Source organism: Phasianus colchicus, chromosome 13 (assembly GCF_987193195.1).
Source record: "Phasianus colchicus chromosome 13, bPhaCol1.hap1.1, whole genome shotgun sequence".
NCBI classification, from domain to species: domain Eukaryota; kingdom Metazoa; phylum Chordata; class Aves; order Galliformes; family Phasianidae; genus Phasianus; species Phasianus colchicus.
In genome coordinates this window covers 2,073,478-2,099,140 of record NC_143448.1, presented here as the reverse complement: position 1 = coordinate 2,099,140, position 25,663 = coordinate 2,073,478, and the positions used below count along the sequence as shown (strand labels likewise).

General features: G+C 49.3%; 3 protein-coding genes and 2 long non-coding RNA genes across 24 annotated transcripts in view; 3 read left to right on the top strand and 2 right to left on the bottom strand.

The window, feature by feature from the left end:
* Positions 1-2,002: 2,002 nt before the first annotated feature.
* On the bottom strand, positions 2,003-7,518 carry CALB2 (calbindin 2). Its single transcript, XM_031615332.2, has 11 exons — positions 6,461-7,518; positions 5,610-5,686; positions 4,883-4,972; positions 4,690-4,770; positions 4,166-4,222; positions 4,011-4,088; positions 3,827-3,882; positions 3,391-3,430; positions 3,253-3,306; positions 2,459-2,530; positions 2,003-2,373 (listed from the first exon to the last, which is right to left on the bottom strand). The coding sequence occupies exons 1-11, from the start codon at positions 6,675-6,677 to the stop codon at positions 2,257-2,259; spliced, it is 939 nt and encodes a 312-aa protein (XP_031471192.1). The 5' UTR covers positions 6,678-7,518; the 3' UTR covers positions 2,003-2,256.
* On the top strand, positions 2,478-13,801 carry LOC116243883 (uncharacterized). Of its 2 annotated transcripts, none has more exons than XR_016470821.1 (3): positions 2,478-2,538; positions 3,245-3,354; positions 13,040-13,801. It is a non-coding gene; the product is annotated as an uncharacterized LOC116243883 (long non-coding RNA). The 2 variants fall into 2 exon arrangements; XR_004170071.2 differs by lacking the exon at positions 13,040-13,801 and adding an exon at positions 4,071-4,156.
* Positions 4,484-8,214, top strand: LOC149916110 (uncharacterized). The gene is made up of 3 exons (XR_016470822.1): positions 4,484-4,539; positions 6,327-6,524; positions 7,544-8,214. It is a non-coding gene; the product is annotated as an uncharacterized LOC149916110 (long non-coding RNA).
* Positions 8,314-23,406, bottom strand: LOC116243882 (purine nucleoside phosphorylase). 8 transcript variants are annotated; one of them, XM_090149755.1, is made up of 7 exons: positions 22,398-23,406; positions 18,278-18,544; positions 15,583-15,752; positions 14,345-14,448; positions 12,894-13,069; positions 10,389-10,579; positions 8,314-9,809 (listed from the first exon to the last, which is right to left on the bottom strand). In XM_090149755.1, the coding sequence occupies exons 2-7, from the start codon at positions 18,298-18,300 to the stop codon at positions 9,598-9,600; spliced, it is 876 nt and encodes a 291-aa protein (XP_090005881.1). In that variant the 5' UTR covers positions 18,301-18,544; positions 22,398-23,406; the 3' UTR covers positions 8,314-9,597. The 8 variants fall into 8 exon arrangements, with proteins under 8 accessions (XP_090005881.1, XP_090005877.1, XP_090005879.1 ...); XM_090149751.1 differs by lacking the exon at positions 18,278-18,544 and adding an exon at positions 16,140-16,400; XM_090149753.1 differs by lacking the exon at positions 18,278-18,544 and adding an exon at positions 16,283-16,400.
* Positions 23,353-25,663, top strand: part of CMTR2 (cap methyltransferase 2) — a 30,368-nt gene continuing 28,057 nt past the window's right edge. For 9 of the 12 annotated variants that reach the window (XM_090149738.1, XM_090149743.1, XM_090149741.1 and 6 more), the window contains exon 1: positions 23,505-23,639. The gene's annotated coding sequence lies outside the window, so the exon portion shown is untranslated. The other 3 variants (XM_090149749.1, XM_090149747.1, XR_016470820.1) reach the window with 3 other exon arrangements.

The following is a 25,663-nucleotide window of genomic DNA, read 5'->3' as shown; positions in this document are numbered from 1 at the left end:
TGGACACACGGGTTTACGTTGCTCCATATGGGATTATACTGGGCTCTACAGGGCCATACTCCATCGTGGAGAACAGTGGTCCATGCAGGGCTGCACTGGTCCATACTGGGCTGCGGAGGGCTGTACTGCACCATACTGGGCTGCACTGCTGCATACAAGGCCACCCTGGGCTGTACAAGGTTGTACTGGAACATACTGGTCTGTACTTATCTCTGCTGTACTACACTGGACTCTGCTGGTCCATGCAGGACTCTGTTCCACCATACAAACATGGGTTGTACCAGGCAGTACAGGGACATATGGGGGTGTAAGGGACTGAACTTCAGCACGCTGGCTATACGGGGCTGCAACTTGTGTTTTACTGGGCCATACGAGTTTGTACTACACCAGAGGGGGACATATTGGGCCATACTGGTTTCTACAGTGCCATGAACTGGACCACACAGAGCACTGCTCCATGCAGGACTGTAGAGGGCTGCACTGCACCATACAGAGCTGAACTGGGGTGTATAGGGTCATACTGGGCTGCACAGGGCTGGCCTGGGTCGTATTGGTCTATTCTATACCATACAGGGCCCTACTGGGCCATGCAGCACTGTGCTTCACCATACATACATGGGCTATACCAGACAGTGTGGGGGCATATCAGGGTATGTGGGGCTGCAAAGGTCTGCCCTGCAGTGTACTGGGTCATACTGGGCTGTACTTGTGTTATACTGGGCCACATGGGTTTGCACTGCACTATATGGGGATATACTGGGCCATACTGGTACAAGAACAGTCTGGAGGCCTTCTGTGATGGAGTGATGGCATTGGTGGATAAAGGAATGGCAACTGATGTCATCTACCTGGGCCCATGCAAGGCCTTCGATACGGTCCCACACCACTCCTTATCTCCAAATTGGAGAGATATGGGTTCAAAGGGTGCTCTGTTGGGTGGGTGAGGAGTTGGTTGGAAGGTCACAGCCACAGGGTTGTGGTCAGTGGCTCAATGGCCAGCTGGAGGCTGGTGATGGGTGGTGTCCACCATGGGCTTGTCTGATGACCAGTACTCAAATCAGTGACATAGATGATGGCATCGAATGCACGCTCAGCAAGATTATGGTTGACACGAAGCTGAGCGGTGTAGATGACACCATTAAAAGGAATCCTATCCCAGACCTGTGCAGACTCAAAAGCTGGGGCCCATGTGAATCTAATGGGATTCAACAAGGCCAAGTGCAAGGTGTTTTACTTGGGTTGGGGCAACCTCAGGCACATCTGCAGACTGGGTGAAAAACTCACTGAGAGCAGCCCTGCCAAGAAGGACCTGGGGGTCCTGGTGGATGAAAAGTGGAATGTGAGCCAGTAGTGTGTGCTGGCAGCCTGGAGGCCAACAGCATCCTGGGCTCCATCAACAGAGGGGTGATGGCAGGGGGATTGTTCCCTTCTACTCTGCCCTCCTGAACCCCCATCTGGAGTACTGTGTCCAAGACAACAGGGAATGGCTTTTATCTAACAGGAGATGCAGGTTAGATGATAAAAAGAAATCCTTCCCTCAGAGGGCAGTGAGGTGCTGCCCAGAGCTGTGGGTGCCATCCCTGGAGGTGCCCCAGGACATGGATCTGTGGGGCAGCCAGTCTATGGCAGGGTGTGTGCCTGGATGGGCTGTAAGGTCCATTCCAACCCAACCACGCTGTGATTCTATGCTGCACTGCTCCACGTTGGGCTGCAGAGGGCTGTACTGTACCATACAGGGCTGCAGTGTGATGTACAAGGCCATGCAAGGCCATACAGGACTCTACTAACCCGTACTGGAGTCCCCACAAGGCTGACGTTTCGCCCTGCTCCAACAGGCACAGAAACCCCCAATGTTCCCATCAGAAAGCATCACAGAATTAAAAAAAAAAAAAAAAAAAAAAAGAAATAGAGAAAAAACACCTCCAATGGTGCAATCACCCTTTTTTCCAACTCTTTTTTTTTTTTTTCTTTTTGCTCTAAATCTATTGGTTTTGCCCCACCGAGGCGGCCTCGCGGCTTTATTTGCAAATAACTCTTCTTTGGTAAACCGAGAAAAAAAAGAAATAAAACTCAACAACTCGAGAGCAAAAAAAAAACCACAAAGCGCTCCCACCTCCAAATAACGCCCGGAAATCATAAACCAACCCAAAGCCAACCAGGTGGATGGGATTAGAAAGAAAAAAAAAAAAAAAAATCACACCCAAAGCGGGGATTTTAATGGGAAAACCGCGCCATGGGGCCGGGGATGGGGGAAGCCTACAGGGGGGGTTCGCTGCACAGCACCACCTCCAGCTCCTTGCGGTACAGCTTGCCGCCGTCCGACAGGTTCATGATGCTCCGGCGGTAGTTGGTGAGCTGCTGGATGCTCATCTCCTGCAGGGAGGTTTGGGGTGGTGGATGGGTCGCAGGGTGCCCTGGACCCCATAGGTTTGGTGCTGCCCCGTTCATCCCAGCTTACTTTCTTGTTCTTCTCGTAGAGGTCTTTCAGCAAGGCATCCAGCTCGTGCTCGTCGATGAAGCCGCTGCCGTCCTGGTGGGGTGAGTGGGAATGGGATGTGAGCCCTGAACCCACCCAGCAGCTCCCAAACCCATGGGGGGAACAGCAGGTGTCCCAAAACCATGGGGGGAACAGGAGGCGTCCCAAGGAGATGACAACATTCACCCCGACCTTCCCCCAGGGAGATCCCAACCTTCGCCTCAACCTTCCCAATGGAGATCCCAAATCTTTCACCAGAACTCTCCCCAAACCTTCTCAACCCCACGGAGAGAGCACGGATCTCCTCAAGGAGACCCCATCCCAAACCCTCTCAGTCCCATAGAGGAAACAAAAGATCTCCCCAAGGAGACCCCAACCTTCACGAGAACCTCCCAGAACCCTCTCATTCCCATGGAGAGAGCAGAGATGTCCCCTATGAGACTTCAAAGCCTTCACAGAACCTTCCCCAAATCCATTTGGTCCCACAGAGGGAGCAGACATCTCCCCAAAGAGATGTCAACCTTCACCCCAACCTTCCCCAAACCCTCCCAGCCCCATGGAGGGAAGAGATCTCCCTATGGAGACGCCATCCCAAACCTTCTCAACCCCAAGGAGGGAGCAGAGATGTGCCCAGGGAGAACCCAGCCTTTACCCAGACCTCCTCAGAATCCTGTCAGCCTCAGCTCAGTGACACAGGGCTGTTCCAAGCCGCTCTGTCCCCAGGTCCCTATTTATATTGGGGTTCCCCATGTCCTCCTCTCCCACCAGCCCCATACCTTATCATAAAAAGCAAAAATCGCGTTGAACTCCTCCGAGGACAGCTTCATCCCCTGGGCAGCGAGAGATGGGGATGTGAAGAGGCACATTGCAAGCAAGAGGTAGGAATGATTATTATAATAATAATAATTTTTTACCTGAAACTTAAGAAGGAAATTTTCTTGCACAGGCAGCAGTCTGAAAAGCAAGGGATGGATGGGGAGCAGTGAGCCGAGCTTCCCAAAAACATCACATTGGCCAGTGTGTGACCAATGCTCCCAGCCCACCCATGTCTCTGTGGCAAGGAGGGAACCTGATTTGGCCAAAATCACTCTTTTTTCCCCCATTCTTTTCTTTTCCAGGGTCAGTTTGAGCCTCAGGGCAAAGGGTGGGGACCTCAAGGAATGGGAACCCAGGGGGGTCTGGGCAGAATGATGGGCAACTGCAAGCAGCCTTTCTAGAATACAGATTTTTGTCTTTTTTCCTTAAAAAAACAACAGGTTAGTGAGGCCAGACGGGTAGCAACCTGACTCAAAACACCTCCTGTGGGTGTCTTTGGGGTTTCCTCTTCCTCCCCACCGCTCGTGGCCTTACCGGGACATCTCGGAGAGGCCCAGTTTCCCGTCCCCGTTCATATCAAACATCCGCAGCTGTTGGGACAAAAGTGGGACCGGGTCACCCCTCACCCCATCCCTCCCTCCTTCTGCAACCATGGGACCATGGAAGTCCAAAAGGCCATGTGGGGCCAAGCCCAACATCCCCACTGGCTGACACATACGATGGTCTGCGTGTACTCCTGCAGCTTGGCCTCATCGTATGGCCGGTTCGCCTTCTTCAGCAGGTCCGACAAGAAGCCCTATGAGGACAGTGCCACACCGTCCCACCGCTGTCACCTTGGGTGACAACGGGGATGACCCCATGTAGACAGCCCACCTTCAGCTCGTTGGCTTCGATGTAGCCACTGCGATCCGTGTCATACCTCCTCCATGCCTGCAAAGGGGCCACCATGGACATCACCATGAGTAGTGCCACATGGATCCCAATCCTGGTGACGACCCCACAGCATCCCAGTGGAATGGGGACATCTCCCACCCATGTCATTATGGGGACATCCCGCCCATGTCATCAGTCACCGCCTCATGCCAGCTGCTGTCCATGGTCCTACCACGGTGGGCTGGATGCTTTCCAACCCATGTTCAAATGCCACCGTCCTCACTACAACAGACCCAAAACATTTAATTATCCTCCCCAGCTAAACTCTGCTTCCAGATTTGCCTCCAGCTTGGAGCCTGGAGTCAGCGCCCAAGGTGAGCATGATGGCCATGCATCATCACTTCATGTCCCCAAAATCCATCTGGCTTTCGGTACCCCTACAGCAGCCCCAGCGCATCCCTAAAGCACTCAGCATGGAGGCATAGTGCTCAGCGGCCCCAAAACCCATTGCCCACCCTGCTCACCTCCATGAACTCTGAGCTGGAGCCCACATGCTGGCGGAAACACAGCAGGAAGTTCTCCTCCGTGGGCAGGATCTGGGCCAGCTGCAGGGACAGCTGGTTTCAGTGGGGCACTGCACACATCCCAGCTCTACCAGTCATCATCCCACATGACAGCGATGGCCCCACAGCCCCTTCCTCTTCCCGCATCCCTCACCTCTGCCATCTCGATTTTGCCGTCTGCATTTTTGTCATATTTGTGCATGAACTCCTTCATCTTGTCGCCCAGGCTGTCCCTCTTGGAGTCCTGCCAGCAGCAAGAAGGGTCGGGAAAATTTTCCCTATCCCATCCCATCCCAGTTGCCATTCTCATGCCTGTCCTCATCCCATCCCATCTCCATCCCTATCCAATCCCCACACCCATGCCCATCCTCAACTCCATCCCACCCCCATTCCTGACGCCATCCCATCACCATCCCTGACCACATCCTCATCCACATTCCCATCCATGTCTTCATCCTCATCACCATCCTACTCCCATCTCCATTCCATCCCCATCCCATCTTCGTCTTCATCCCATCTCCATCCCACCCCATCCCTGTCCCCATCCTATCCCCCATCCCCGTCTTCATCCTCATCCTATCTCCATCTTATCTCATCCCCATTCCCATCTTCCAGGGCAGGGGATGCAGAACACGTAGCGTGGCTTGGGTGACACCAAATGGCCCAAGTGCCGTGGCCACCAGCATCCCTGCATCGCCCCAGGAGCTGATGGATGACCTGCACCTCAGTTCCTACCCCCTCCCCCTTTTCCAGAAGCCCCACAGCTCCTCTATTGCTTTTAATTAGGGCTTCCTCATTAAGGCTGGATGCCACCAGTGCAGTGGCATGCACATCCCACCCCAGCGGTGGTCCCCACACGCGGAGCTACACGGTGACCTTACCACCCCAGTGCCCTTCCTGGCACTTTCCAGCTCCTGGAAGAAGTTTTCCAGCTCTTTGCCTTCAATGTAGCCATTCCCTGGGGAGGGGGAAGAAAGGAAATGAAACCCCTGTGTGTACACACAGCAGGGATGGGACGGGGGGTCCAATGCCACCGGAGCCGCACCGGTGGGACGCTCAGGGTGTGTGCAGAGCCCTGGCCACCTCAGCACACCCCGTCCTCATCCCCAACCACTGCCCCAGAGGGTCTTCTCAGTGCCCTACAGCCCTCCTGTACATTCCCTGGGGGGCACTGAGCCCCGGGAGGGGCTGCATGGTGCTGGGCAGGGCTGTGTTTCGCTCTTTTTGCATCTTTCGGTTTTTGCATCTTTTAGTTTTTGCTCCGGTTCTTTTTGCATCTTTTGGTTTTTTGCTCGGGTTCTTTTTGCATCTTTTTAGCTTTTGCTTTTTTTGCATCTTTTTAGTTTTGCCTAATTTTTCTTTTTCGCTTCTCTTTCCCCCCCTTTTTTTAAAAATTTTTTTTGCTTTTTCTTTTCACCCTCTTGCACCTTTTTTTTTTACTTTGCCTTCACCCCACTTTTTCCCTTTTCCCCTCCTTTTTGCCTTTTCTCCTTTTTTTTCCCCCTTTCTCCCCTTTCCATCCCACTCTCTCCCGGCAAACCACCGCACGGAACACCCCGACCCCGTCCGGGCTCTGCGCTCCGTTCCAATCGGAGCAGCACCGCAGTTCCACCTCCACCTCCATACCATCCACACGGCGAGACTTCGGGACCCGCACCGAGCCCCCGCGACACCCCCAACTCTCCCCATTCCCCATCACTTCGGGTTCCCCCTCATCCCGGCTCTCACTGACCGTCGGCGTCGAAGTGCCGCCACACGTCGAGGAACTGCGAGGCGCTGAGCTCCGCCAGGTGCAGGTGCGGGGCTCGCTGCCCCGCCATCTCCCCGCCGCTGCCCGCCGCCCGCCGCCGCCCCCCGCTTTTATACCCGGCCGACCCGCGGCCGCCAGGGGGAGCGCGGCACCGCAGCGCACCGCAGCGCACCGGGCGGGGAGGGATGCGCCGCGTCATTGCCCGGCTCCTGTGCCACCTGCCCCTGCCCAGTGTCACCCAGCCCTGCCCCGTGTGCCCCCTGCCCTGTGTTAATTACCCTTACCCAGTGCCACCTGCCCAAGTCGCTTTCCCTTGCCCTATGTCACCTGCTTAATGCCGCCTACCCCCGTCCTGATACCCATCCCTACCCCATCACCTTCCCCTGCCCCGCGACACCTCTCCCTTCTCAGTGACATCTGCCCGTGTCATCTCTCCTTGTTTTGATGTCTACTTTTGTCCTCTGTCTCCCACCCCTGTCCTGTGTCCCCTACCCCCGTCCCATGTCACATGCTCCTATTCAGTGTGCTCTGTCCCACCCCACCTCACTTACCCCTGCCCTCTGCCACCCATCTCTTCCCACTACCCTGACCCCTGCCATATACCCCTGTCCTCCCATCACTCTGTCCCTCCCTTCTGTCACTGCATCCCTCCAGGCATCGTCACCCCCTGCCCATGTCACCTGCCCTGATCCTGGGCCATCTGCCCTCTCCCCCCTCCCCCCAGGAGGAGAATTTCTGCCCCCTCCCCCCTCTTTACACCCCCCAGACTGTGCAGGGTCAATTCCCATGGCCCAGCACACAGCATCCCGGGGCTTTTGGCACCGCTGTCCAGCGGGATGCGTTGCCATGGCTACAGGGGTGGAAAAAGATAATTCACATCCAGAGCTCTCAGCTGATGGATGTGATTAATTAATGATGGGAAGAATGCAGGGATGCTCAGCACAGGGCAGGGATGCAACCCTGGTGTCCATAGGATGCAATGGAGTGTGAGGAGCTGAAGCTTTGGGGAGTGAGTTTGGGGGTTTGGTCTGGCCCCATTGCTTTTCCTTTCTTCTCCCTTTAAAGCTTCACTCCCGACAGATGCAATATGATGTGGCCAAGAGCAACACATCCTTGCAGCGAAGACCATAGGAAAAACCAGAAAGCCCTTCGTTCAAAGGCAGATTTTTGGTAAAGAGAAATGTCTGATGGAGTTCACGTAACTTGAGGGCAAAGCACAGGTTTTTTTGGCACCTGCCCATCCTGAAACAGACCCCATTCAAGTCCTGCTGGGTTCCTTGCTAACCCCCAGCACCAGAACAGCAAACACAACAACCCCATTTCCAGGATCGTAGCAAGCTTTATTTCCCCCCTGGCGCCATTGTGCCTTTGGAAACTCATCAGCAATAAAGGCGGTTGGGCTGAAAGCACCCCAAAACCAGATGGATCCTCTCATCCATGGTAAATCCCCCCCCCCTCCCTGCAGCGTGACTCCCAGGGCTCTCCCCCTCCTCATTTCAGGTTCAATATTGGGAAAAATTTCTTCTTGGACAGTGCAGTGAGGCACTGGCACATAAGGAGCTGGGGGAGTCACCATCCCTAGGGATGCCCAAGAGCCCCGGGGATGTTGGCACTGAGGGATGTGGTCTAGAGTGGTCAAAGCATGGGGTGATGGCAGAGATTGGAACTAGATGATCTTTAAGGTCCCTTCCAACCTAATCTACCTACGGCTGGACTAGGAAGTATTTCTATAGAACAATTTGGCAAAGGTAGAATTAGTCATTTGGTAGATGTCAGGACCCCATACACACAAAGCTTCACCCTAAAAGCTGCCTTACATGAAGTCTCACCCTACAGCCACCCCTGGATCCCACCACCTGCCCCTCAGGGAGGGCCAATGGTACTGGAGGAGCCCAGGCCCCCATCTCCCCAAGACAGGCTGTTGGGAGGCCTCCCTGCACACTGCAGCCCAGCCTGATGCTGCTTAATTAATGAGGCCACCTGAAATCCCAGCCTTAGCTACGGCCAACTGCACAGCTGCCTTCTGCGTGTACTCAAGAGGCTTTGTATTTACCAAGTATTAATTAGATGAACATGAAGCACCATTTTCCAGGCAGGGGGATATTAGCCAACCTCCCTCTGCCCCTGTAACAAAACAAGCACAGATTGAGATGGCTCTGAGAAGGGAGAGGGGAAAGTTGGCTGCTCAGAGAGCTGGTGCTGCCCCATCCCTGCAGACAGCCAAGGTCAGGGAATGGGGTTCTGAGCACTGATGGAGCTGTGGGTGTCCTTGCTCAGTGCAGGGAGTGGAGCAGAGGGCCTTTAAGGTCCTTTCCATCTCAAACCATCCTATAATTCTGGTGTTGCCAACATCTGCATCACTCCCAACACAGCATCATCCCTCGGCACCAACACAGAGGGCCCCAAATACCCACCCAGACAAACTCATTGAGCCACAGCATCCTTCTGTGCCCCAAGCCAAAGGGATGTCACAGTGGGCTGAAGCCTACACAGAGCGCTGGCGTGCAATTGATCCACTAAATTTAGGAAGGCAGATTGGAAGCTCTCCATGATGAGCTGGGCTGCTGGGTTCAGCCTGTGTCATTGGTGAGCAGTCAGTTCTGACAGCAGTGGGCTCGATGGAGAGCTCCAAGATAAATGAATGTAAAAAGTCACCTCATAATTACAGCTCCTGCTTCACACTCAGCCACAGTCCGACCTTTGGGGAATAATGAATAATGCACTGATATGGGGAACAGTCACCTTTCCCTCATAGCCCATCAGCATGCTGATAATGAGAGCGAGGTGGCCCCTGATGTGTCCTAGGTTCAATGAAAAGCTCAATCTTTCCACAGGCCAGCAGAGGACTTTCCTAGGCCAACAAGGGAGCTGGCTACCAAAAAGGGGATCATTGTGGCAAGATTCAAAGCAAACCTCAGCATCCAACTAGCTAAAGCACAGAGACAAAGCTCAACCATCTCCTCCCAGTTGGGACATCAGAGTGGGACCATCCCAACCAGAAAGAGAAACCAACAATCTGTTCCAAACTGGAAAACCAGAATGGGACCAGCTCACCAAGGGCTCTCCCTTGGCACATCCTAGCATCCATGCGCTGTGATTCGGATGTTAAATGGTTGAGATCAGGGGGAATTTGGGCCGAGCTTGCCAATGAGGTGCACAACCAACTTCTGCAGGGCTTTGGCCTGGCCTGCTGAGACACGCAGAACATCTTCGTGGCTGGCTTTCTCCTGACTGCCATAGCTCATCACTGCTGTGTTGGTGATGAGGGACAGCCCGAGGACACACAGACCACAGTGCCGGGCCACAATCACCTCTGGCACAGTGCTCATGCCTGGGGAGGAGAGGAGCAGGATGAGTGGAGTTGGTCTGGATTCGCAGCAAAACAGCTCCCTGAAAAGAGGTCATGCCAGGGGAGATTTGGGTTGCTTATAACGAGCAGTGAGGCACTGTCAGCTGCCCCAGAGGATGGAGGGAGTCACTGTGCCTGGAGGTGTCCCAGAGCCGTGGGGATGTGGCACTGAGGGACGTGGTACAGTAGGTTGGGACTGGACTTGGGCATCTGAGAGGTATTGCAGTTGCCATCCCTGAACAGCCAGAACTCTTGTGGAGGTCTGCTTTGTAGGGAAAGGCACAGCAAGAGTTCCAGAATGTTAAAGATCATGGAAAAGCACAGTTATTTTTGATTGGGTCCCACTGAAGTGGAGCCACCAGAGTGTGGGATATGTATGTATGATTTGGAAAATAAGCAGAATATTGTGCTTGGCTCCTCATTCTAGACAGCCATAAGCACACAAACTCGCTCTGCAGGTCCATCCTAGAAGACCAAAAGGGTCAGCCTCGTGCAAGATGAGTTGTTTAACCCATTACTAAGCACCCAATTGACCCCACAAGCCTGGCCCATGCAGCTCACCCACAGCATCTGCTCCCAGGGCCTGCAGCAGGCGGCACTCGGCGATGGTCTCGTAGCAGGGACCTGCCATCATGCAGTACACCCCATCTCGGGTGAAGCCCAGGAAGCCCAGCTCCTGTGCACTCTCCATCGCCAGGCTGAACAGATCTTGGTCATAGGCATCAGACATGCAGGGGAACCTCACACCGAACCTGCAAGGCACAGAAAGGCACAGCCATGCTGATATTGCGGCCGCTGCATCCATCACAGCCCTGCAACACTCAGCCTCTGGAGGAAGGGGGAATAGTGGGGATGCCAGGCTCATCAGCACAAGCTTCTGTCCTCGTGGCATTTCTGCTAGATTGAATCCCTCGAAACCATCCGTGTGCAGAGATAACACCTGTCTGAAGGTTTAGCTTCTGTATTTGGTATTATTGGATGCTTCAAGGCTGGGTCTCTTGCTTGCTTTGTATCTCAAGACACCAACCCAGTCCTGCTCCTGACTGAGCAAATTCTTCTATTGTTTCAAGGACAGCAGAAGGAGACTGCCCAGATCAGTTCAGCACGCTGGGCCAGGTCTCTCATTCAGGCTATTAAAGCTCCTGGATGGCTTTCATGCTCCTCCTATTGAATGTTCAGAGCAGTAGCGGCTTATTTTATGTTCATAAGCACTAAAATATTACAAACAACTTTCCAGTCTAGTCTGAGGGAACAACTATTCATCAGCATGAAAATCGCTTCTTTCCTGAAGGATGCCCAGCAACGCGTTCAGGCCAATCTCTAATTTATTAAATCAAATCTGCTTGATTCTTGCCTATATTCCTTTTCCACATCACTTCATTGCCTCCAGATTTTCCTAGCTATGCTTTGATAAATCCTTCCTGGTGGCTGAGTGGGACTGGCTTTTAGAAAGAGTTTGCTCAGCTGAAGCTCGTACGAATCAGCTCACAAAGTCTTGTCGGACCTTTTGTCCATTTGGGTGCCTCCATCAGCACTACAGAACTCCCCAGGCACTGCAGTCTGCACTGAGAAGCTGCCTGTGGGAGGCAGTGAGACAGACACACTGCCTTTGAACACTGCCCAGGTGAAGTTGTTGTTTGGCTGCTGTTTGTCCTCCTGTTTCTGAGTGATTTTGCAGGTCCAGAGAGCTTCGAGCACTCCTCCATGTGGCTTCTTTGCTTTTGGTTATCCTTTCCTCCCACCTATGCCAATATCTATGAAGATTTGAAAGGAACTGTCAACTAGAAACCAGGCACACCATCGTGCTCTCTGCCAGAACTTTCTTTTTGGATGGATCCCAAGTGCCTGCCCTGCAAACATGTCCCTTTCATTAAGGTGAAGGTCCCAAGCCAATAATACATTCAACTCCTTTGTTAACTAAGCTTATGAGTGAGTTATCATCACCTTTACCACCTCCATTCCATCCTCTGGCTGTAGACATCTACTTGTCATCCAGCTTCTCTCCTGCCTGCTTGGTTAGGAGATCCTTCTTGTTGCTCTTATCTCCTTCTCATCACAGTCCACCCTCTCTCTTCCCTGCCCTGGATCCCCACTTCTCATTTTTGACTTCATTGACATCTCATGCTCCCTTCTGTGCTCAGCCCAAGTCTTCCAGCCTGGCCTGGGACCATTATAGCATTCCTAGAGTCATAGAATCATTAAGACCTCTCAGATCCCCAAGTCCAACCCCACCCCCACCATGTCCACTGCCCACGTCCCTCAGTGCCACATCTCCATAGTTCTTGACCACCTCCAGGGATGGTAACTCCCCACCTTCTTGGGCAGCTGTGCCAGTGTCTCACACCCTGAGAAGAAATTGTTCCCAATATCCAAGCTGAAACCAACCTGAAATCCAACACCTTACACTCTTTTCAACCCTACTTGGCAGCCAAGTAGGAGATCTGGCACATCCCCTCTGGTGCTATAGCCCTGCCAGTGCTGGTTGCCTTCCATTATACAATGCCTCAGGAGGGATTTAGGATATAGATTATTGGGATGAGAGATAATGGCTTTATGTTGTGTCAAAAGAGGTTCTCAGTTTGATGAGCAGGTTGCTTCCCTCTGGGAAGCTGAGTACAGCCTCCACCTCTCAGTACTTGGGGTTGAGGAACCATCTAGGGACTAGAAAAATCTAATCAGATATAGGACAGCTTGGACATCAATGTGAAGGAGATGAATGAGGACAGGAGCTGTGCTGGAGCCTGAAAACAACCCATCATGGAGAGGGTAGTGAGGTGCTGGCACTGAGAAGTATTGGTGCACCATTCCTGGAGGTGCTCAGTGCCAGGCTGGATGGAGCCCTGGGCAGCCCAATTTTGTGCCTTTAAGTGGTTGACAACCCTGCCCATGGTAGGGGATTGGATCTGGATGGATGATAGTTGAGGTCCCATCCAACCCAAGCCATTCTATGACTCTACAGAGCTGTTTTAAGGCAGTAATATTGAACCTCCATCAAACAACCTTTTGTTTTTTGGTGTTTTTTTTTTGTTTTGCTTTGCCCATTGTAGGAAGAGGAAGCTGCCTTACCTCTCATCATTTGGGCCACGCAGTGGGTTCTGCCCTCCCATGCCAAACATGCTGATGTGATCTCTAATGAGCATGATGTCCCCCACCTGGAAGTTGGGGTTCAGCCCCCCAGCAGCATTGGTGACAATCAAAATCTCCACCCCCAGGAGAAAGAAGACCCTGATGGGAAAGGTGACCTGCAGGAACCAAAGAGATACATCCTGTGAGTGTCACAAGTCTCAGCTCGGGTGTTTGGTGTTCCAGCCACATGGCCTTGGCATAGGTGGGACGAGTCAGTAAATTGAGAAGATGCAAGAATAGAAAGAAAGATGAGATCACAGTGGACCAGCAGTGCAAACAAAGCTGAAGGAGGCATTACATAGATGGTTAATTGTCCCTGTTCAATTAAATATAACGGCAGCAGAAAAAGGCATGTTGACTGTGACCAACAGCACTGGGAGTGCATGAAGGATGGGGAGACAGTGCAGAGGGTTTGGGGCAGCCTGCAGTGGCCTTCCTGGGGAGAAGGGGAGATTGTAGGCAGTCATGCTATGCAGAGAGGGGCCCCTGGGAGCCTGCAAGCAGACAAGTCCACCTTTTTTCCCTAATTTTAAATTTCTCCCTAATTTAAATAATTTTAATGTTTTTAACCATATTAAAAAACTAATTTTAAAATGAATTCCATTAAAATTCAAGCCCACATTTATTATGGTTGCACTAAGGTTAAGTAAATGCAGCACAAATAGAATATGCAGATAATTTTTTCGTCTCTGCCAAGGTCTTGCAGAGATCAAACCATTGTGCTGATTGGAGGGACTACTTATGCACACAGCCCTGGAGTTTAATTGATACACAAGCTTCTTACAGCAATGATGCGTTCTGCAAAAGCATAGAGATTGCTTTCTTAATTTCAGTTCATTCACATTAGTTTGCCTCAGCAACCCTGTCTGAAGTTGGCAATTGTTGGGAATTGGAAAAAAATATATATAAAAATCAATTTTGAGGAGTCAGGAAGGAACTAGGATGGTAGAAGGTACTCCTACAATGTTGAACAATGTAAATACTTGAATTTTCACATACGTGAGCTGGGAGAGTACATCAACTTATTCCAGCTAATGGAAAAATACCCTAAACTATACAAATGCAAAAGAAGATTAAAATAGATTATTTCTATCACTCATAGTTTTGTGGTTGCAGATTCAAACCATGATTAAAATGACTGAGCTAAACCATGAAAATAATCTGCCTTGTACAATGTATGACTCTGCCCTAGGAGCGTGGCAGAGCTATCCACAAACTGGCTGACTGCCTTTCCCTCTGAATTCCTCATTTTATCTCATTCTAGGAGGGTGAGAAAGCCATTTGTATGCTCATTGCCAGAGCTATCCTCCCACAGCTAGGTACCGAAGCACACATTAGTTTCATCTCTTGGTAAAGACCTCTTTGGTGTGTGAATGATCTTCAGAACTCACCATGCTGATGGAGTATCCCTCGTAGAAGTGGAAGCGTCCCTGCATGCAGACACACGGCCGCCCGCTCAGCTCCCCAAACACCAGCCTGCCCGTGTGCCCTGACACTGCAAAGGAACAGCAGCAACACCTTGGGGCTTCTTCTTTTTAAAGGGATTTCTCAGCTGGCTATACATCACACCTGAAATGTGGATTTCTGCTCGCTGTCAGATGGGCCAAGAACACAGCGTTCCTCAATGGACCCTGAAGGGTCACGAGATGTTAAGAACAAGCCGCCAGAGATGAATTTGCACTGACAGCCTGCAGAGGAACATCAGTTCAGGATGTTACAATTTCTTGAGTTTCCTTCTGTCTAAGAAGGCTTTTCTTTTGTTTATAGAATCATCTAGGTTGGAAAGGGCCACCAAGATCACAAGCCCAACCATTCATCAATCCAATCTGCCGAGCCCCAACACTAAATTGTGTCCCTCAGTGCTACAAACACACCTCAGAGATGGGGAATCTCCGTTCCAATGCTGAACCACCAGTTCTCCCTAATGTCCTAAACCTCACCTGGTACAGCTTCAGGGAATTCATGATGAATTCAAACTTACTGAGACACGGAGGCCCTGGAGTGTTTCCACAGAAGGGAATGGAGCTGTGAGTGGTCCGAGCACAGTGCTGTGGGAGCAGCTGAGGGAATGGGATGGGTCAGTGTGGAGAAGAGGAGCTCAGGGGAGAGTTCACAGGGAAGGGATATCAGCTTCTGCTCCCAGGGAACAGCAATAGGGTGAGAGTGATGGCTTCGTGTTAAGGGTCAGGTTGGCTATTGGGAACAACTTCTCCCCAAGAGCAGTGATGCAGTGGCACAGCTGCCCAGGGATGGGGGGATTCACCATCCCTGGAGGTGTCCCAGAGCTGTAGGGATGTGGCACTGAAGGACACGGGCAGTGGGCATGGTGGGGGTGTGCTGGGATTGGACCTGGGGATCTGAGAGGCCTTTCCAACCTTTATGACTATGATGAAATCAAACTCTTCCTTGGCAATAGCACAGTTGTTAGGTTACAGCTACCACATGGATAGCACAACACGTGGTGTAGGTCTAAGCTCAAGACATTACTGACATTAGAGTTGAGATGCAGCCCTGTGAATGCACATTTTGCCTCTGAAGGACCCTGTGCCCAAAGCCAAGAGAAGTGGTAGATGTTGGTTGGAGTTACCCACATCTCTGTTGCTGCTGATGGATGGGCTGCTGTGCTTACCTGTGCTCCGTGGGAAGTGAGGGATATCCTCATAGGGAAAGACCATCTTGTGCTCCAGCATATCTGCCAGGTCTCCCAGCCCAGATCCACAGATGATGGCAATCTTTGGGCACTGAGCAGTGTGGGCACGCAACCAGTCTGCTGTTTCCTTGTACACCTCATAGCTATTTCTGCAGGAGGAGAAGAGGTCAGTGAACCTGTAACCCCATCCAAAGAATAAACTTCAAGAGATAACGGTCCTGAAAAGGCACAGAGAAAAAAAGATTTATTAAGACTAAAACGGTAGGAACTTCACTGCTATTACAGAAGATGTTTCTCTATAGCAATCACTTTTAATCTCATTTTACCCCTGGCCACAGGCAAGTTATTTGAATCCTCTCTGCCAGACTTATTTTATAGTGGAAACTGGTTAATGATACCTATATCACCCAGATGTCACAAGGCATAACAGTTCATGCTTCTGATGTGCACGAGTCTCTCCCCAGTTAGGGAAGGAATGGAAAAGCACAGTTAGTCTGAAAAACTGCAACCTGCGTGTGTACGTGAGGATATCCAACCTGGGTTGGGGAAGTACAAGGGAGAAAGGCGCAGGGGCAAGCAGCATCAACAGGGATGGGGAACCCAGCTTCGTTAAGTGTGGAGTGCCATCAGCTCCCAGGGCTTCCTTCTGGAACCAGGAACACCTCGCAGACATCCATACCTTGTGGTTTCAGTAAGGATGCTAAATGTGGATGCCTTGTTCTTCCTCTCCTCCCCCATGTGGTGGGCAGTGGGTGACACTCTCAGTCTAGTCCTGGGCATGAGGTATAATAACATGTCTATATGAAAATAGAAATTAAACCCATGAATTTAGTTCATTTTCTGTTTTAAACAGGTATGTTCTGTTATTTTGCCAAAAATAGACCTTATCCAATGCTGGTGTTACTTCTCCTGCTTTGAATTTGTCTTTTCAGAAGAGAGACAACCTCCATGTTCAGCTCTGACAGTCCAGTATTCTTCAAACACATTAATTGCAGTTTTGAAACTCAATCAATAGAAAAAGAATCCCATAATCCTTCTTCCAATAGGACAACAAAGATACTTTCTGAAAGTCAATATCAAGGTTGATTGGAGAGTCTCTTCAAACGCAAGGTTGCTGATAGCATTTCCTGATAGCTATTTGCTCATTGCCACCCGTGAGTGGCATTGGTGGCCATACACCTGGGAGGACTCGGAGTGAACCAACATGGCCACGTGCACATGGAAGGCTGCTCTGCCTAGCAAGAGGTAACAAGGATCAGAAAAACCCCAATGTGTTACAAATTTGTGACTCCACGGGAAGAAATACCTTCTACAGCCCTGAATTGAAGTGCAGTCATTTAGCTGAGATGCTTTTCAAAGGAGAAGTCTGGAAACGAGAAAGACCTCATTTACCATAACATGTTGAATTTTCCAAGTGCACCATAAACTGTTGAAATAAGCAGAAGGTTTGAAAACGATGTTACTGAAGCCTTGAAGCCTACGCTTGACTGACGGTATGATTATCCCTTGCCCAACAACAGCTGTCCCAGGCAAAAATTAAGAGTGCTTTGCATATACCAAAGGAAAAAAAAAAAATCCCCAAATATTCCTCTGTTGGATAACTGTAACACTTATTTAGCAAAACTGCTGAATAATTGAAAGCCTTATTTAGAGGGAACAAAGAGAACTTAAACACAATACCCAAACGGATGATGTACCTGTGGCAGGCATAAGAAAAATAATGAGGTCACCAGCATCTGCTCTTTCACTCCACCACCAGTCTCTTTATTTTTGCCTTTTTTTTTTTTTTTTTTTTTTAAATAACATTAACATTTAGACACTACCCCTAAAGCTCCAGAAATTTGGGGATGGAATGAATCCAATTCATTGACAGCTGAAGATAATAGGATTGACTGAACAATACAGAGTTTCAGAGGGACTTTTCCTTCCCAAGCAGGATGTTAGAACATTTCCTATCCAAATGTGCTGAAGATGCAGAGCATCATGATGCCCAAATTCATTTGCTGTGCTCACTACAAGCTTCTCTAGGGTCCCCCCATCAGTGTGACCCAGCAACTGTAGCCTCCACCCTGGATGTGCACGAGGTCTGTGCAAACTCCTTGGCAGCCTGAATTAGCACAGAGCACCAAGCCCCCTGTAGCTATTCCTTCTCACACAATGCCTGCCTAATAATAGTGCTCGGTAGCATCGCTTTGGATTAAATCACAGGATCAGCTGAAAGCACAATCCCCTTCATTGTGAGGGCTGTCATCCGCTGGAGGAACGCATCTGCTGCAGAGCGCAGGACTGCCATTGATGACATCTTTTGTGGCATGAAAAAAGGTCCTCGTTCTACTTCTGGCTTGGTTGAAAGCAAATCCACATAAAACGCAGGCATCTCACAACAAATAGATGGATTACATTTCAGAGAGGGTCACACGTGTGTGCAGTGTACACCCATCTCCTGGTCCACAGCCTCTCCAAGGTCAGCTGCTCGCTGCTGTATTTCAAAATAGCAGCACCTGACATGGGCAGATGGCCAGACCCCTCTTCAGTAATAAGACATTTACTCCTGAGCAGCCTCAGCCTGACATTTATTGAGTACCCAGCAAGGAGAAGAAGAAAACATGGCAATGCGTTTCTCCATTCCCTTCCATCTCTGACGTCGCTGTATTCCCTATTGCAAGCACCTTACCTGTCCTCTTCTGCGTAGGCCATCCTCCTCCTGCTCAGCCCAAGAAGGGGACAGCTGCTGAAGTGAAGCCACAGCTTTTTTAGCCAGCCCAGGAGCAGAACCCAAGAGCAGGTAGGTGCCCACAGAGCTGCCGCCAGCCCCAGCTGGGCTCTGCTGTCTCTAATCCCTGGAGAGCAGGGGCACGTCGGGACAGCAGCTTTTCTGGTCTCACTCCATGACAAGCCAGCTCCAGAGCTCGGCGGAAAGCCCCACACATGCAGATGGAGCCTATGGAAAGTTCACGTGTGACTTTTTTCAGCAACCTCCCAGAGCAGCTGACAGCAAAGCTGCATCAACGCGCACGCGCTTACGTCAACCTGCAGAGTCTGCAGGTCAACCCGTGCCACCCAGCACTGCAACGAGATGCTTCCACGACCTCACGTTATCTTCCCATTCATTCATGCTTGTCCTGCTAGCTCCCTGCAGTTCTCCATTCATTTAACTGCTACACTCACCTCAAAAGGAAATACAACCTCCAGTCACAGAATCACAGAAATGTAGGGGTTGGAAGGGATCTCTACACATCATCCAGTCCAACCCCCATTCTAAACCTGAATGATTACATTAAGGGAGACACGGGAAACAAAACAGAGCCCCATGATACACCTTTGCAGTTTCCAAAGATGCGCCCAAGACAACCGAGAGCCAAAAAAAATACAAGATGTTGGTGATAAATAGAGATGGTACATCCAGAAGGGCCACATGGGACTAAGGTTTATAAATATTCAAAGTAAGGAGAGAGCCTTGATCAGAGCTTGTAAACTCCAAGGCAAATTGGCCTGACATGAAATCTCACAGTATTCTGTAGCACTTCCATCCACCTTCGCTTGTTGGCCTCAAAGACCACACATCAAATGCATCACTTTCCCAGTAAGGAGCCTGATAAAGATGGCTTTTCCCCACACAAAACCCAGCAGGCTGAGAGCAGAGATGATTTTGGGCAGCACTGCACCAAAGAGGCCCCGAAACAACTCACCAAGCAGAATGGTGAGCTCATGTGCCCTGGTCACTGCCACCTGCCTGAAGTCCTGGGGCCACCTCTCTCTGCCCTTTGTGCCCTCTCCAGGCCATGCTCCTCTCACTGACACTCAGCACATCCCTGAAGGCCATTATCTCTTCCTACTAAACTAACAAGTAGAGCAAAGCTGGGCCCTTAGCATTCATTTTCCATACAGTTCTTCAGTATCAGAGTTCCGATGCCCCCTAGATATGTTCCCTTGTTTAGCCTTAATCTGATTACATTCATTAATCTGATCTTTTTGCAAAGCAGACAAGAGATCAGACAGCCCAAGAGCTTTTCCCAATTTGTTCTTGTCTAGGACATCTCTTCCCTAGTTCAGATTTACATGGAAAACAGGATTACCAGACGGGACCATTTTATCTGTCTCTCTGCAGCACCTGTTATTTAACAAAAATTACTGAGGTTTACGTTGCGATGGTGCACGGACTGGACAACTACAAGATAAAGGCTCACCCTACTAGAAAGAATTAATTTCAGCATTGAGGGCATTAATTCCAGTAACACTCCAAAGAGGAAAAAAAAACTAATTAAGCTTCTGCTCCTATACAAATACGCCAAAGAAGATCCATCTAAAGTTGGTGAATAGCTTGCATAATTCTTAAGAAAGAGTATTTAAAGTCTTGTGTGCTGAATCTCAGCCCTCTGTCACTCTATGTGTGTGTCTACAGAAAATTATATCTACAATCCAGATCTGATTGACTTGGGTGCCATTCAAGCCTCGTTTCTGCAGGCAGAGCTTCCACAGCTCTGGGATGCAGATACAATCACCTGAAATAACTTCCTAACAACGCTGTGCCTTCCTGCAGCAAATTTCTATCTAAAGAAGTGTTGTGAAGTGTTTTTGCAAGTGTTTCATCAAAACACTTAATTAATGCTTTAGGGTACGTCTCCCACTTCCCCGCGCTATCGCAGCATCGCATTATCACGCAGTCTTCTCACGTGTGCTGCACATCGTGCTTCTGGGAAAGGCTGCACAGCCTGCAAGCTCAGCTCAAGAATTAGTAAGCATACTCCAAGAACTAACCAGGATTTCCACAGTAATTTGTCAACTCATTGCTTAGGAAAGTCATTTGTTTGTATGCTTGGCTATCCCAGACAGCCAGAAGGAAGGTAAATGCAAGCAAATTATTTATCAGGAAAGTTATTCCCCTCGAGGTGTCTTTAATATCTTGGAAGATCCGAAACAACACATGTGCTCCTATTGTATACCTATAGGAAGGAGACTACAGCAACTGATTACAGGAAAGGGGTGGCCAGGGGTACAGGGAACAAGGAGCTAACAGAGCTCGTCACAGTTAGCTGAGCAAAATGCAAACTGAGCAATGCTCTGATGGCAGTCTGAGAATGTTACCATGGAGGCAGGGGAGAGAAACTTCAGACAAGCACCACAGCACAGGGGAGACACGTGTGCAATTGAGCTAGGCGCTAGGGAAAAAAAGCTTCTAGCTATCCAAAGCATGAGACTCCAAGCAGCCCCACTGCAAGGGCAGTGGGGGTAGAGACAGAATTGTTTAGGTTGGAAAGGACCACTAAAATAATCTAGTCTAATTGTCAACACATCCCACTGTGCACACTAAGCCACGTCCCTCAGGTAGGGTCACGTAAAGGGTTGCACAAGGAGCAATGCAGGCACACCGTTCACAAACGATGCTAGCTCTAAAAAGTCAGCTCTTCTTCTTTTTGGAATTTAATAAAATTTAGAGCTTGTCCAAATCTGTGAATAAAGTTCTTATCCTGGCATCACAATCAGCTGTTGGCTCTGGGCATGCTTCTCAATGTCAAGAAAATGACTTCTCCATTGGTAAAACAAGGACACTTTTTACTTACATCGTAACAGCAGTCTGACCACAACTCCTTTGGCAAAGGAAGCAAAATGCAAACCTGCCTGACTTCAGACTACAAATCAGAAGAAGAGCCTTTATAGACCTATCATCAAAGTCGTAAGAAAGCACTGTGCTAAGGACAACCAGCCTTTTCAGCTAGCATGCACATGGTTCCAGGCAGGTCAACACCGTGAGCCTTATGTCCCATCTGGGTGGCTGCTTCCACTCAGCAGTGACTTTGGTATCACCCAGCAGAGCTGTCATGGCTAACACCAGTGTGAAAGTCACAGCTGAGCACACCCAAAGCCTCCATTGTGGCTGCACTTCTGCAAAAGAGATAAAGGCCATTATTTACCAGCCTCCAAGAAAGCTACGTTGCCTCCCCAAATGGTGAGCACCTTGCATCCTCACATACAAAGTGACAGCAAAACACATGGAACACCTTGCTCTACAAATACATATCCTGGGTATGACCTGGTAGCTCTGCAGATGTGGGGTTGAACCAGAATGAAAGTACTGAGTTCCCATGTGGAGTTTCTGACAGAAGAAAACTTTGAGTAGTAAAAGAGAAATATCTATCTGAATTTCTGCCTTAACTTAAAGGAATATAATAGTACATACGAAAAAAATTAAGACTGAGTTCACAGTAAAGTTGAGTTTACAGTGAGTTGTATTACTCACAACAGAACTAACAGTTTAGTTACAGACTCGGAAAAAAGCAACATATTTATCTTATTCATGTTATTCACCTGTACTGCTTTTAGCTAGGATCCTGATAACATTGTATGCTTGGGAAATTCCCCTCAGTCCAACAGATCGTGGTACAGATGTGTTACAAGTGCCAGTAAAACCCAGCAAAACAGGGCAGAAGAGGGAGAAGTTCCCCTTCCACACCATTTCCCTTTATGCACAGAATTGTACTCATTCTCTTTCTGGTATTTTCAAAACACAAGTCAATACTGTGTGGGGAAAAAAAAAATTAAACATCCAAAGTAATGTCAACTCAAAAGTGATGTAAGTAACTTACTATACACTAAACCACTACAACTCTAGCATGAAGGAATAGCAAAAAGGAATATCAGAATATTACAGCATTACTGCACTCACATCAGAGAAAAAGCAAGAGTAAAAACATAACCAATCTGTAGATCTTAATTAGAAACACGAAGAAGAAAGAAAAAAGGAAACAAAGCACTATAGCATGCCTGCCATGGTCTCAACAGCACTAAGCTCTCACCAATTAAGGGAAGCAGAAAATTTAAGCAATGTTGTTACTGCCAAAGCATTCTCTACGCAGCAGAACGTAAACAACTACAACAGGCCCTAAAGACCCTCCCCTACCACTGTTCTGCTTCAACCTGCTTCTGTTTTCCCCTTTTTAAGTACCCAGATATGCTGGAGAGTGATTTTCAGCCAGTCACAGGGAGAAGAGGCACTGCATCTGTGCACATAAACCTTCCATCCACAGCTGATGCTCCTTGTTACATAAAGACCCTTCTCAAAAAGGTAGAAAATAGCATATTTTTGTTACGTAGCATTTACCACGTTGGTTTTATCTTTATGCATTAACTCTATCTTAGGAATAAATTCCTTTCTTTCTAGGGACTTGAGAGTGAAAAATTAAGCTGTGCATTTGTGTTTATGAGCTGTATGTATATTTTTAATACATACACTCACTGCTCTATTTTTCAGCAGCGTTCCTTTGCTTTAGAAACCAACTAGCTCTAAAGGAACGAGGGAGGTTACATATTTCATTGTGACTTTAACTTGTCATTTCTCTGATTGCAGTGCTTTTAGTGTATCATTTCTCTTTTAGTGTATCATTAACCCACATATTACAGCTATATCCCCAACAAAAATGTGTTACTTATTTATTGACTGGTTACTTTGCTCCTAAAAAAACTTCCTGTGGTTACACAAACTTTAGAATCCTTTGTACTCATAGCAGTCTTTCTGTGCTAAAGTGTATTCTGGATTAGGGGTATCCCACTTTATCAATGAGAAATACACGAAAGCGGAGCAAGCTTAACAGCAAAGTGAAAGAATTTTTTGCTAACTCATGCTGTGCTACTGTCTGTTTGAGTCCAAAACAAACAGTAAGTGCTACACTCCCTAACCTGTGTGTAGCAAAGCCCCCACTATTTAAAACACTGGGAGAAGCACTCAGCACCTGAGCTGCATAAGTTTGATAAACGCTTATCACTTCCTCCTATAACGAGATACCCTTTGGGTCTGTGTTACAGCAGGGAGGTGGCTCTTCCCCTAAAGAAACGAGCTGCGAGTGCGGCTTTCTACTCGAAAGCCTGCAGCTGCTGCCCGTGCCCGACTCTGCCTCCCATTCCTCGCTGAGGATAAAACAGAGAGAGAAAGGAGCGGCTCGGCTCGACTGCGGGGCTGGGCGCTGGAGCGAGAGGGGCGGTGCGGTGCTCGCAGCCCGCCCCGCCGCCGGGCCTGCCTGCCTTCCCGCTGCGCCGCCGGGGTAAGAGCGGGGCCTGCAGTAGGCCGCGCGGAAGCCGCGGTCTCGCGTAGAGGGCTGCCCGCGCGGGGTGCCGCCTCGACGGGGGGCGCCTCTACGAGAGGCCCGGGATGGGCGGGATGCGGCTAGGCCGCGCCGTGCGTGGGGAGGCGGACCGTGAGCGGGCGAGGAGGGTAGAGCTGGTGTTCGGTGTTGGGATGTGGCTGTCTGGGAAAAGGAGGCTGCCCAAACGAGGAGCAGCTGGATGCTGTCGCTGGGATGGGTGGTTTAGTGGCTTTCCTGGCCTTACCCTGAGTGAGGGCTGGGAGCAGGGAGAGCCCTGAGCTCTGTAGCAGACTGGAACCAAGGCCAGGCCAGTTCAGGTAATGGAGACTGGCATCTTAGGGCCTTGCCAAGCCTGAGTTGGGATTTGATGGCTTGAGCCTTAATTAAAAGGTTGTCACAACATTTGTGGTAAAAATGAGGTGAAACTAGGATGCAGTGCACGCCCATGCTGAGGTCTGTAAAGCCTTCAAACCAGAAGGTGAGGTTTAAACTGGACATAAGGAAAAAGCTTTTTACAATAAAGACAGTGAAGCACTGGTAACAGCCTGCACTGAGAGGCGGTAGTGCTCAGTCCCTGCAGGCACCCCGGGTTGGGCTGAATGGCATTCTGAGCACCTGGTGGAGCTGTAGGTGCCCCTCTTCGTTGCAGGGAGCGGAAGCAGATGGCCTTTAAGGGTGACTTCCAACTCAAACAATTCTATGATTCATTTTACCTTTTCTCCCCCAGCATGCATTGAGATAAAGGGTGCTGCTGAAGATAAAACAAATCTTCATGAGCAAAAGTGAAACTAGGTGTGTTTTATGCTTATTGAAAAGTAACCAAGGTGAGGAAATAAGTGGAAACATTGCCTCAGTGCTTCACCATGTGCTGCCTGTAGCAAGCTGATCACTGTGATCACAAGCTGAGTTGGCCTGAGGTGGTTACTTTGGTGGAGGGGGTTTTAGCTCTTTTTTTTTTTTTTTTTCCTGTTTGCCTCCTAAATTTCTCAGCTCTTTTGATTTTTTTTTTTTTCTAGTATTTTTTCTCAATAAACTCTTTGGTGACTCTATCACAATATTTTCTTGTATTTTGCTTCTGAGGTAATGAAACAGATTTGAGGATGGCTAAAATCATATGCTGAGGGATTTCCTGTCTCCTATATTAATGCTGATTAAATAATGTCACTTAAATGAGAAATCTTAGTTTTTGAATAGACTGACTGGCTGATTTCTGGTTTCTGAGCATAAATTCTCCTTTGCCTGCTTTGTGCTGTGTACTGGAACAGATGGCAGAAGACTCGCTAGCTTTGTGCCAGTGTGCTCATAGAATCTTGATCCATTTAGAGCACAACTTCACACTGCTTTCCTCTTTAACATCAAGCACAAGTTAGCACTGACCACAGTTGCAAGCAAGTATTTTCTCGCTTCAGATTTATCACCCTTTTTCCAGTAGGGAAGGCAAGATGTAAGAACTTGCAGGAGCCTGGTCAAAATGGTGTGGGGTTGTAACACAGAAAATGTGTTTTGGTTGCAGTGCAGCTACAGGGCTTTTCTCAGGAAGTGCCTGTGAGGAGCTCTGCAAACATCACATTTGTTTTAGTGGAGGGGAGATGCGTATTAGCTGTGGCCGGTTGGGAGAAAATGGAAGGAACAGCAGTGCTCCCTCTTTAATGGTAGCTGCTGTTTGTGTCTCCCAACTCTACATATTTTAAGCATAATTTGAGCACTTGGATAAAATATTGGTGTAATTGGATGAAAAAATTTGTGCCTGTATGGGAACTGTTGAGTCATGGCCTGAACCACTGGTTGAACACATGGGAAAAGGACCTGGTCAGCTCTGGGAGCACAGGTGAAGGCAATTCAGCTGTGCAACTGGAAGGAGTGGAGGCTGGCTCCACCTCTCTTAGACCCCATTTAAGGGTTTAGTGCCACTGGGGAAGGATCTCCTGGAGATTCCTCCTTGGTGAAGATTTCCCCTGGGAACCTGGAATCTTCTGATATGG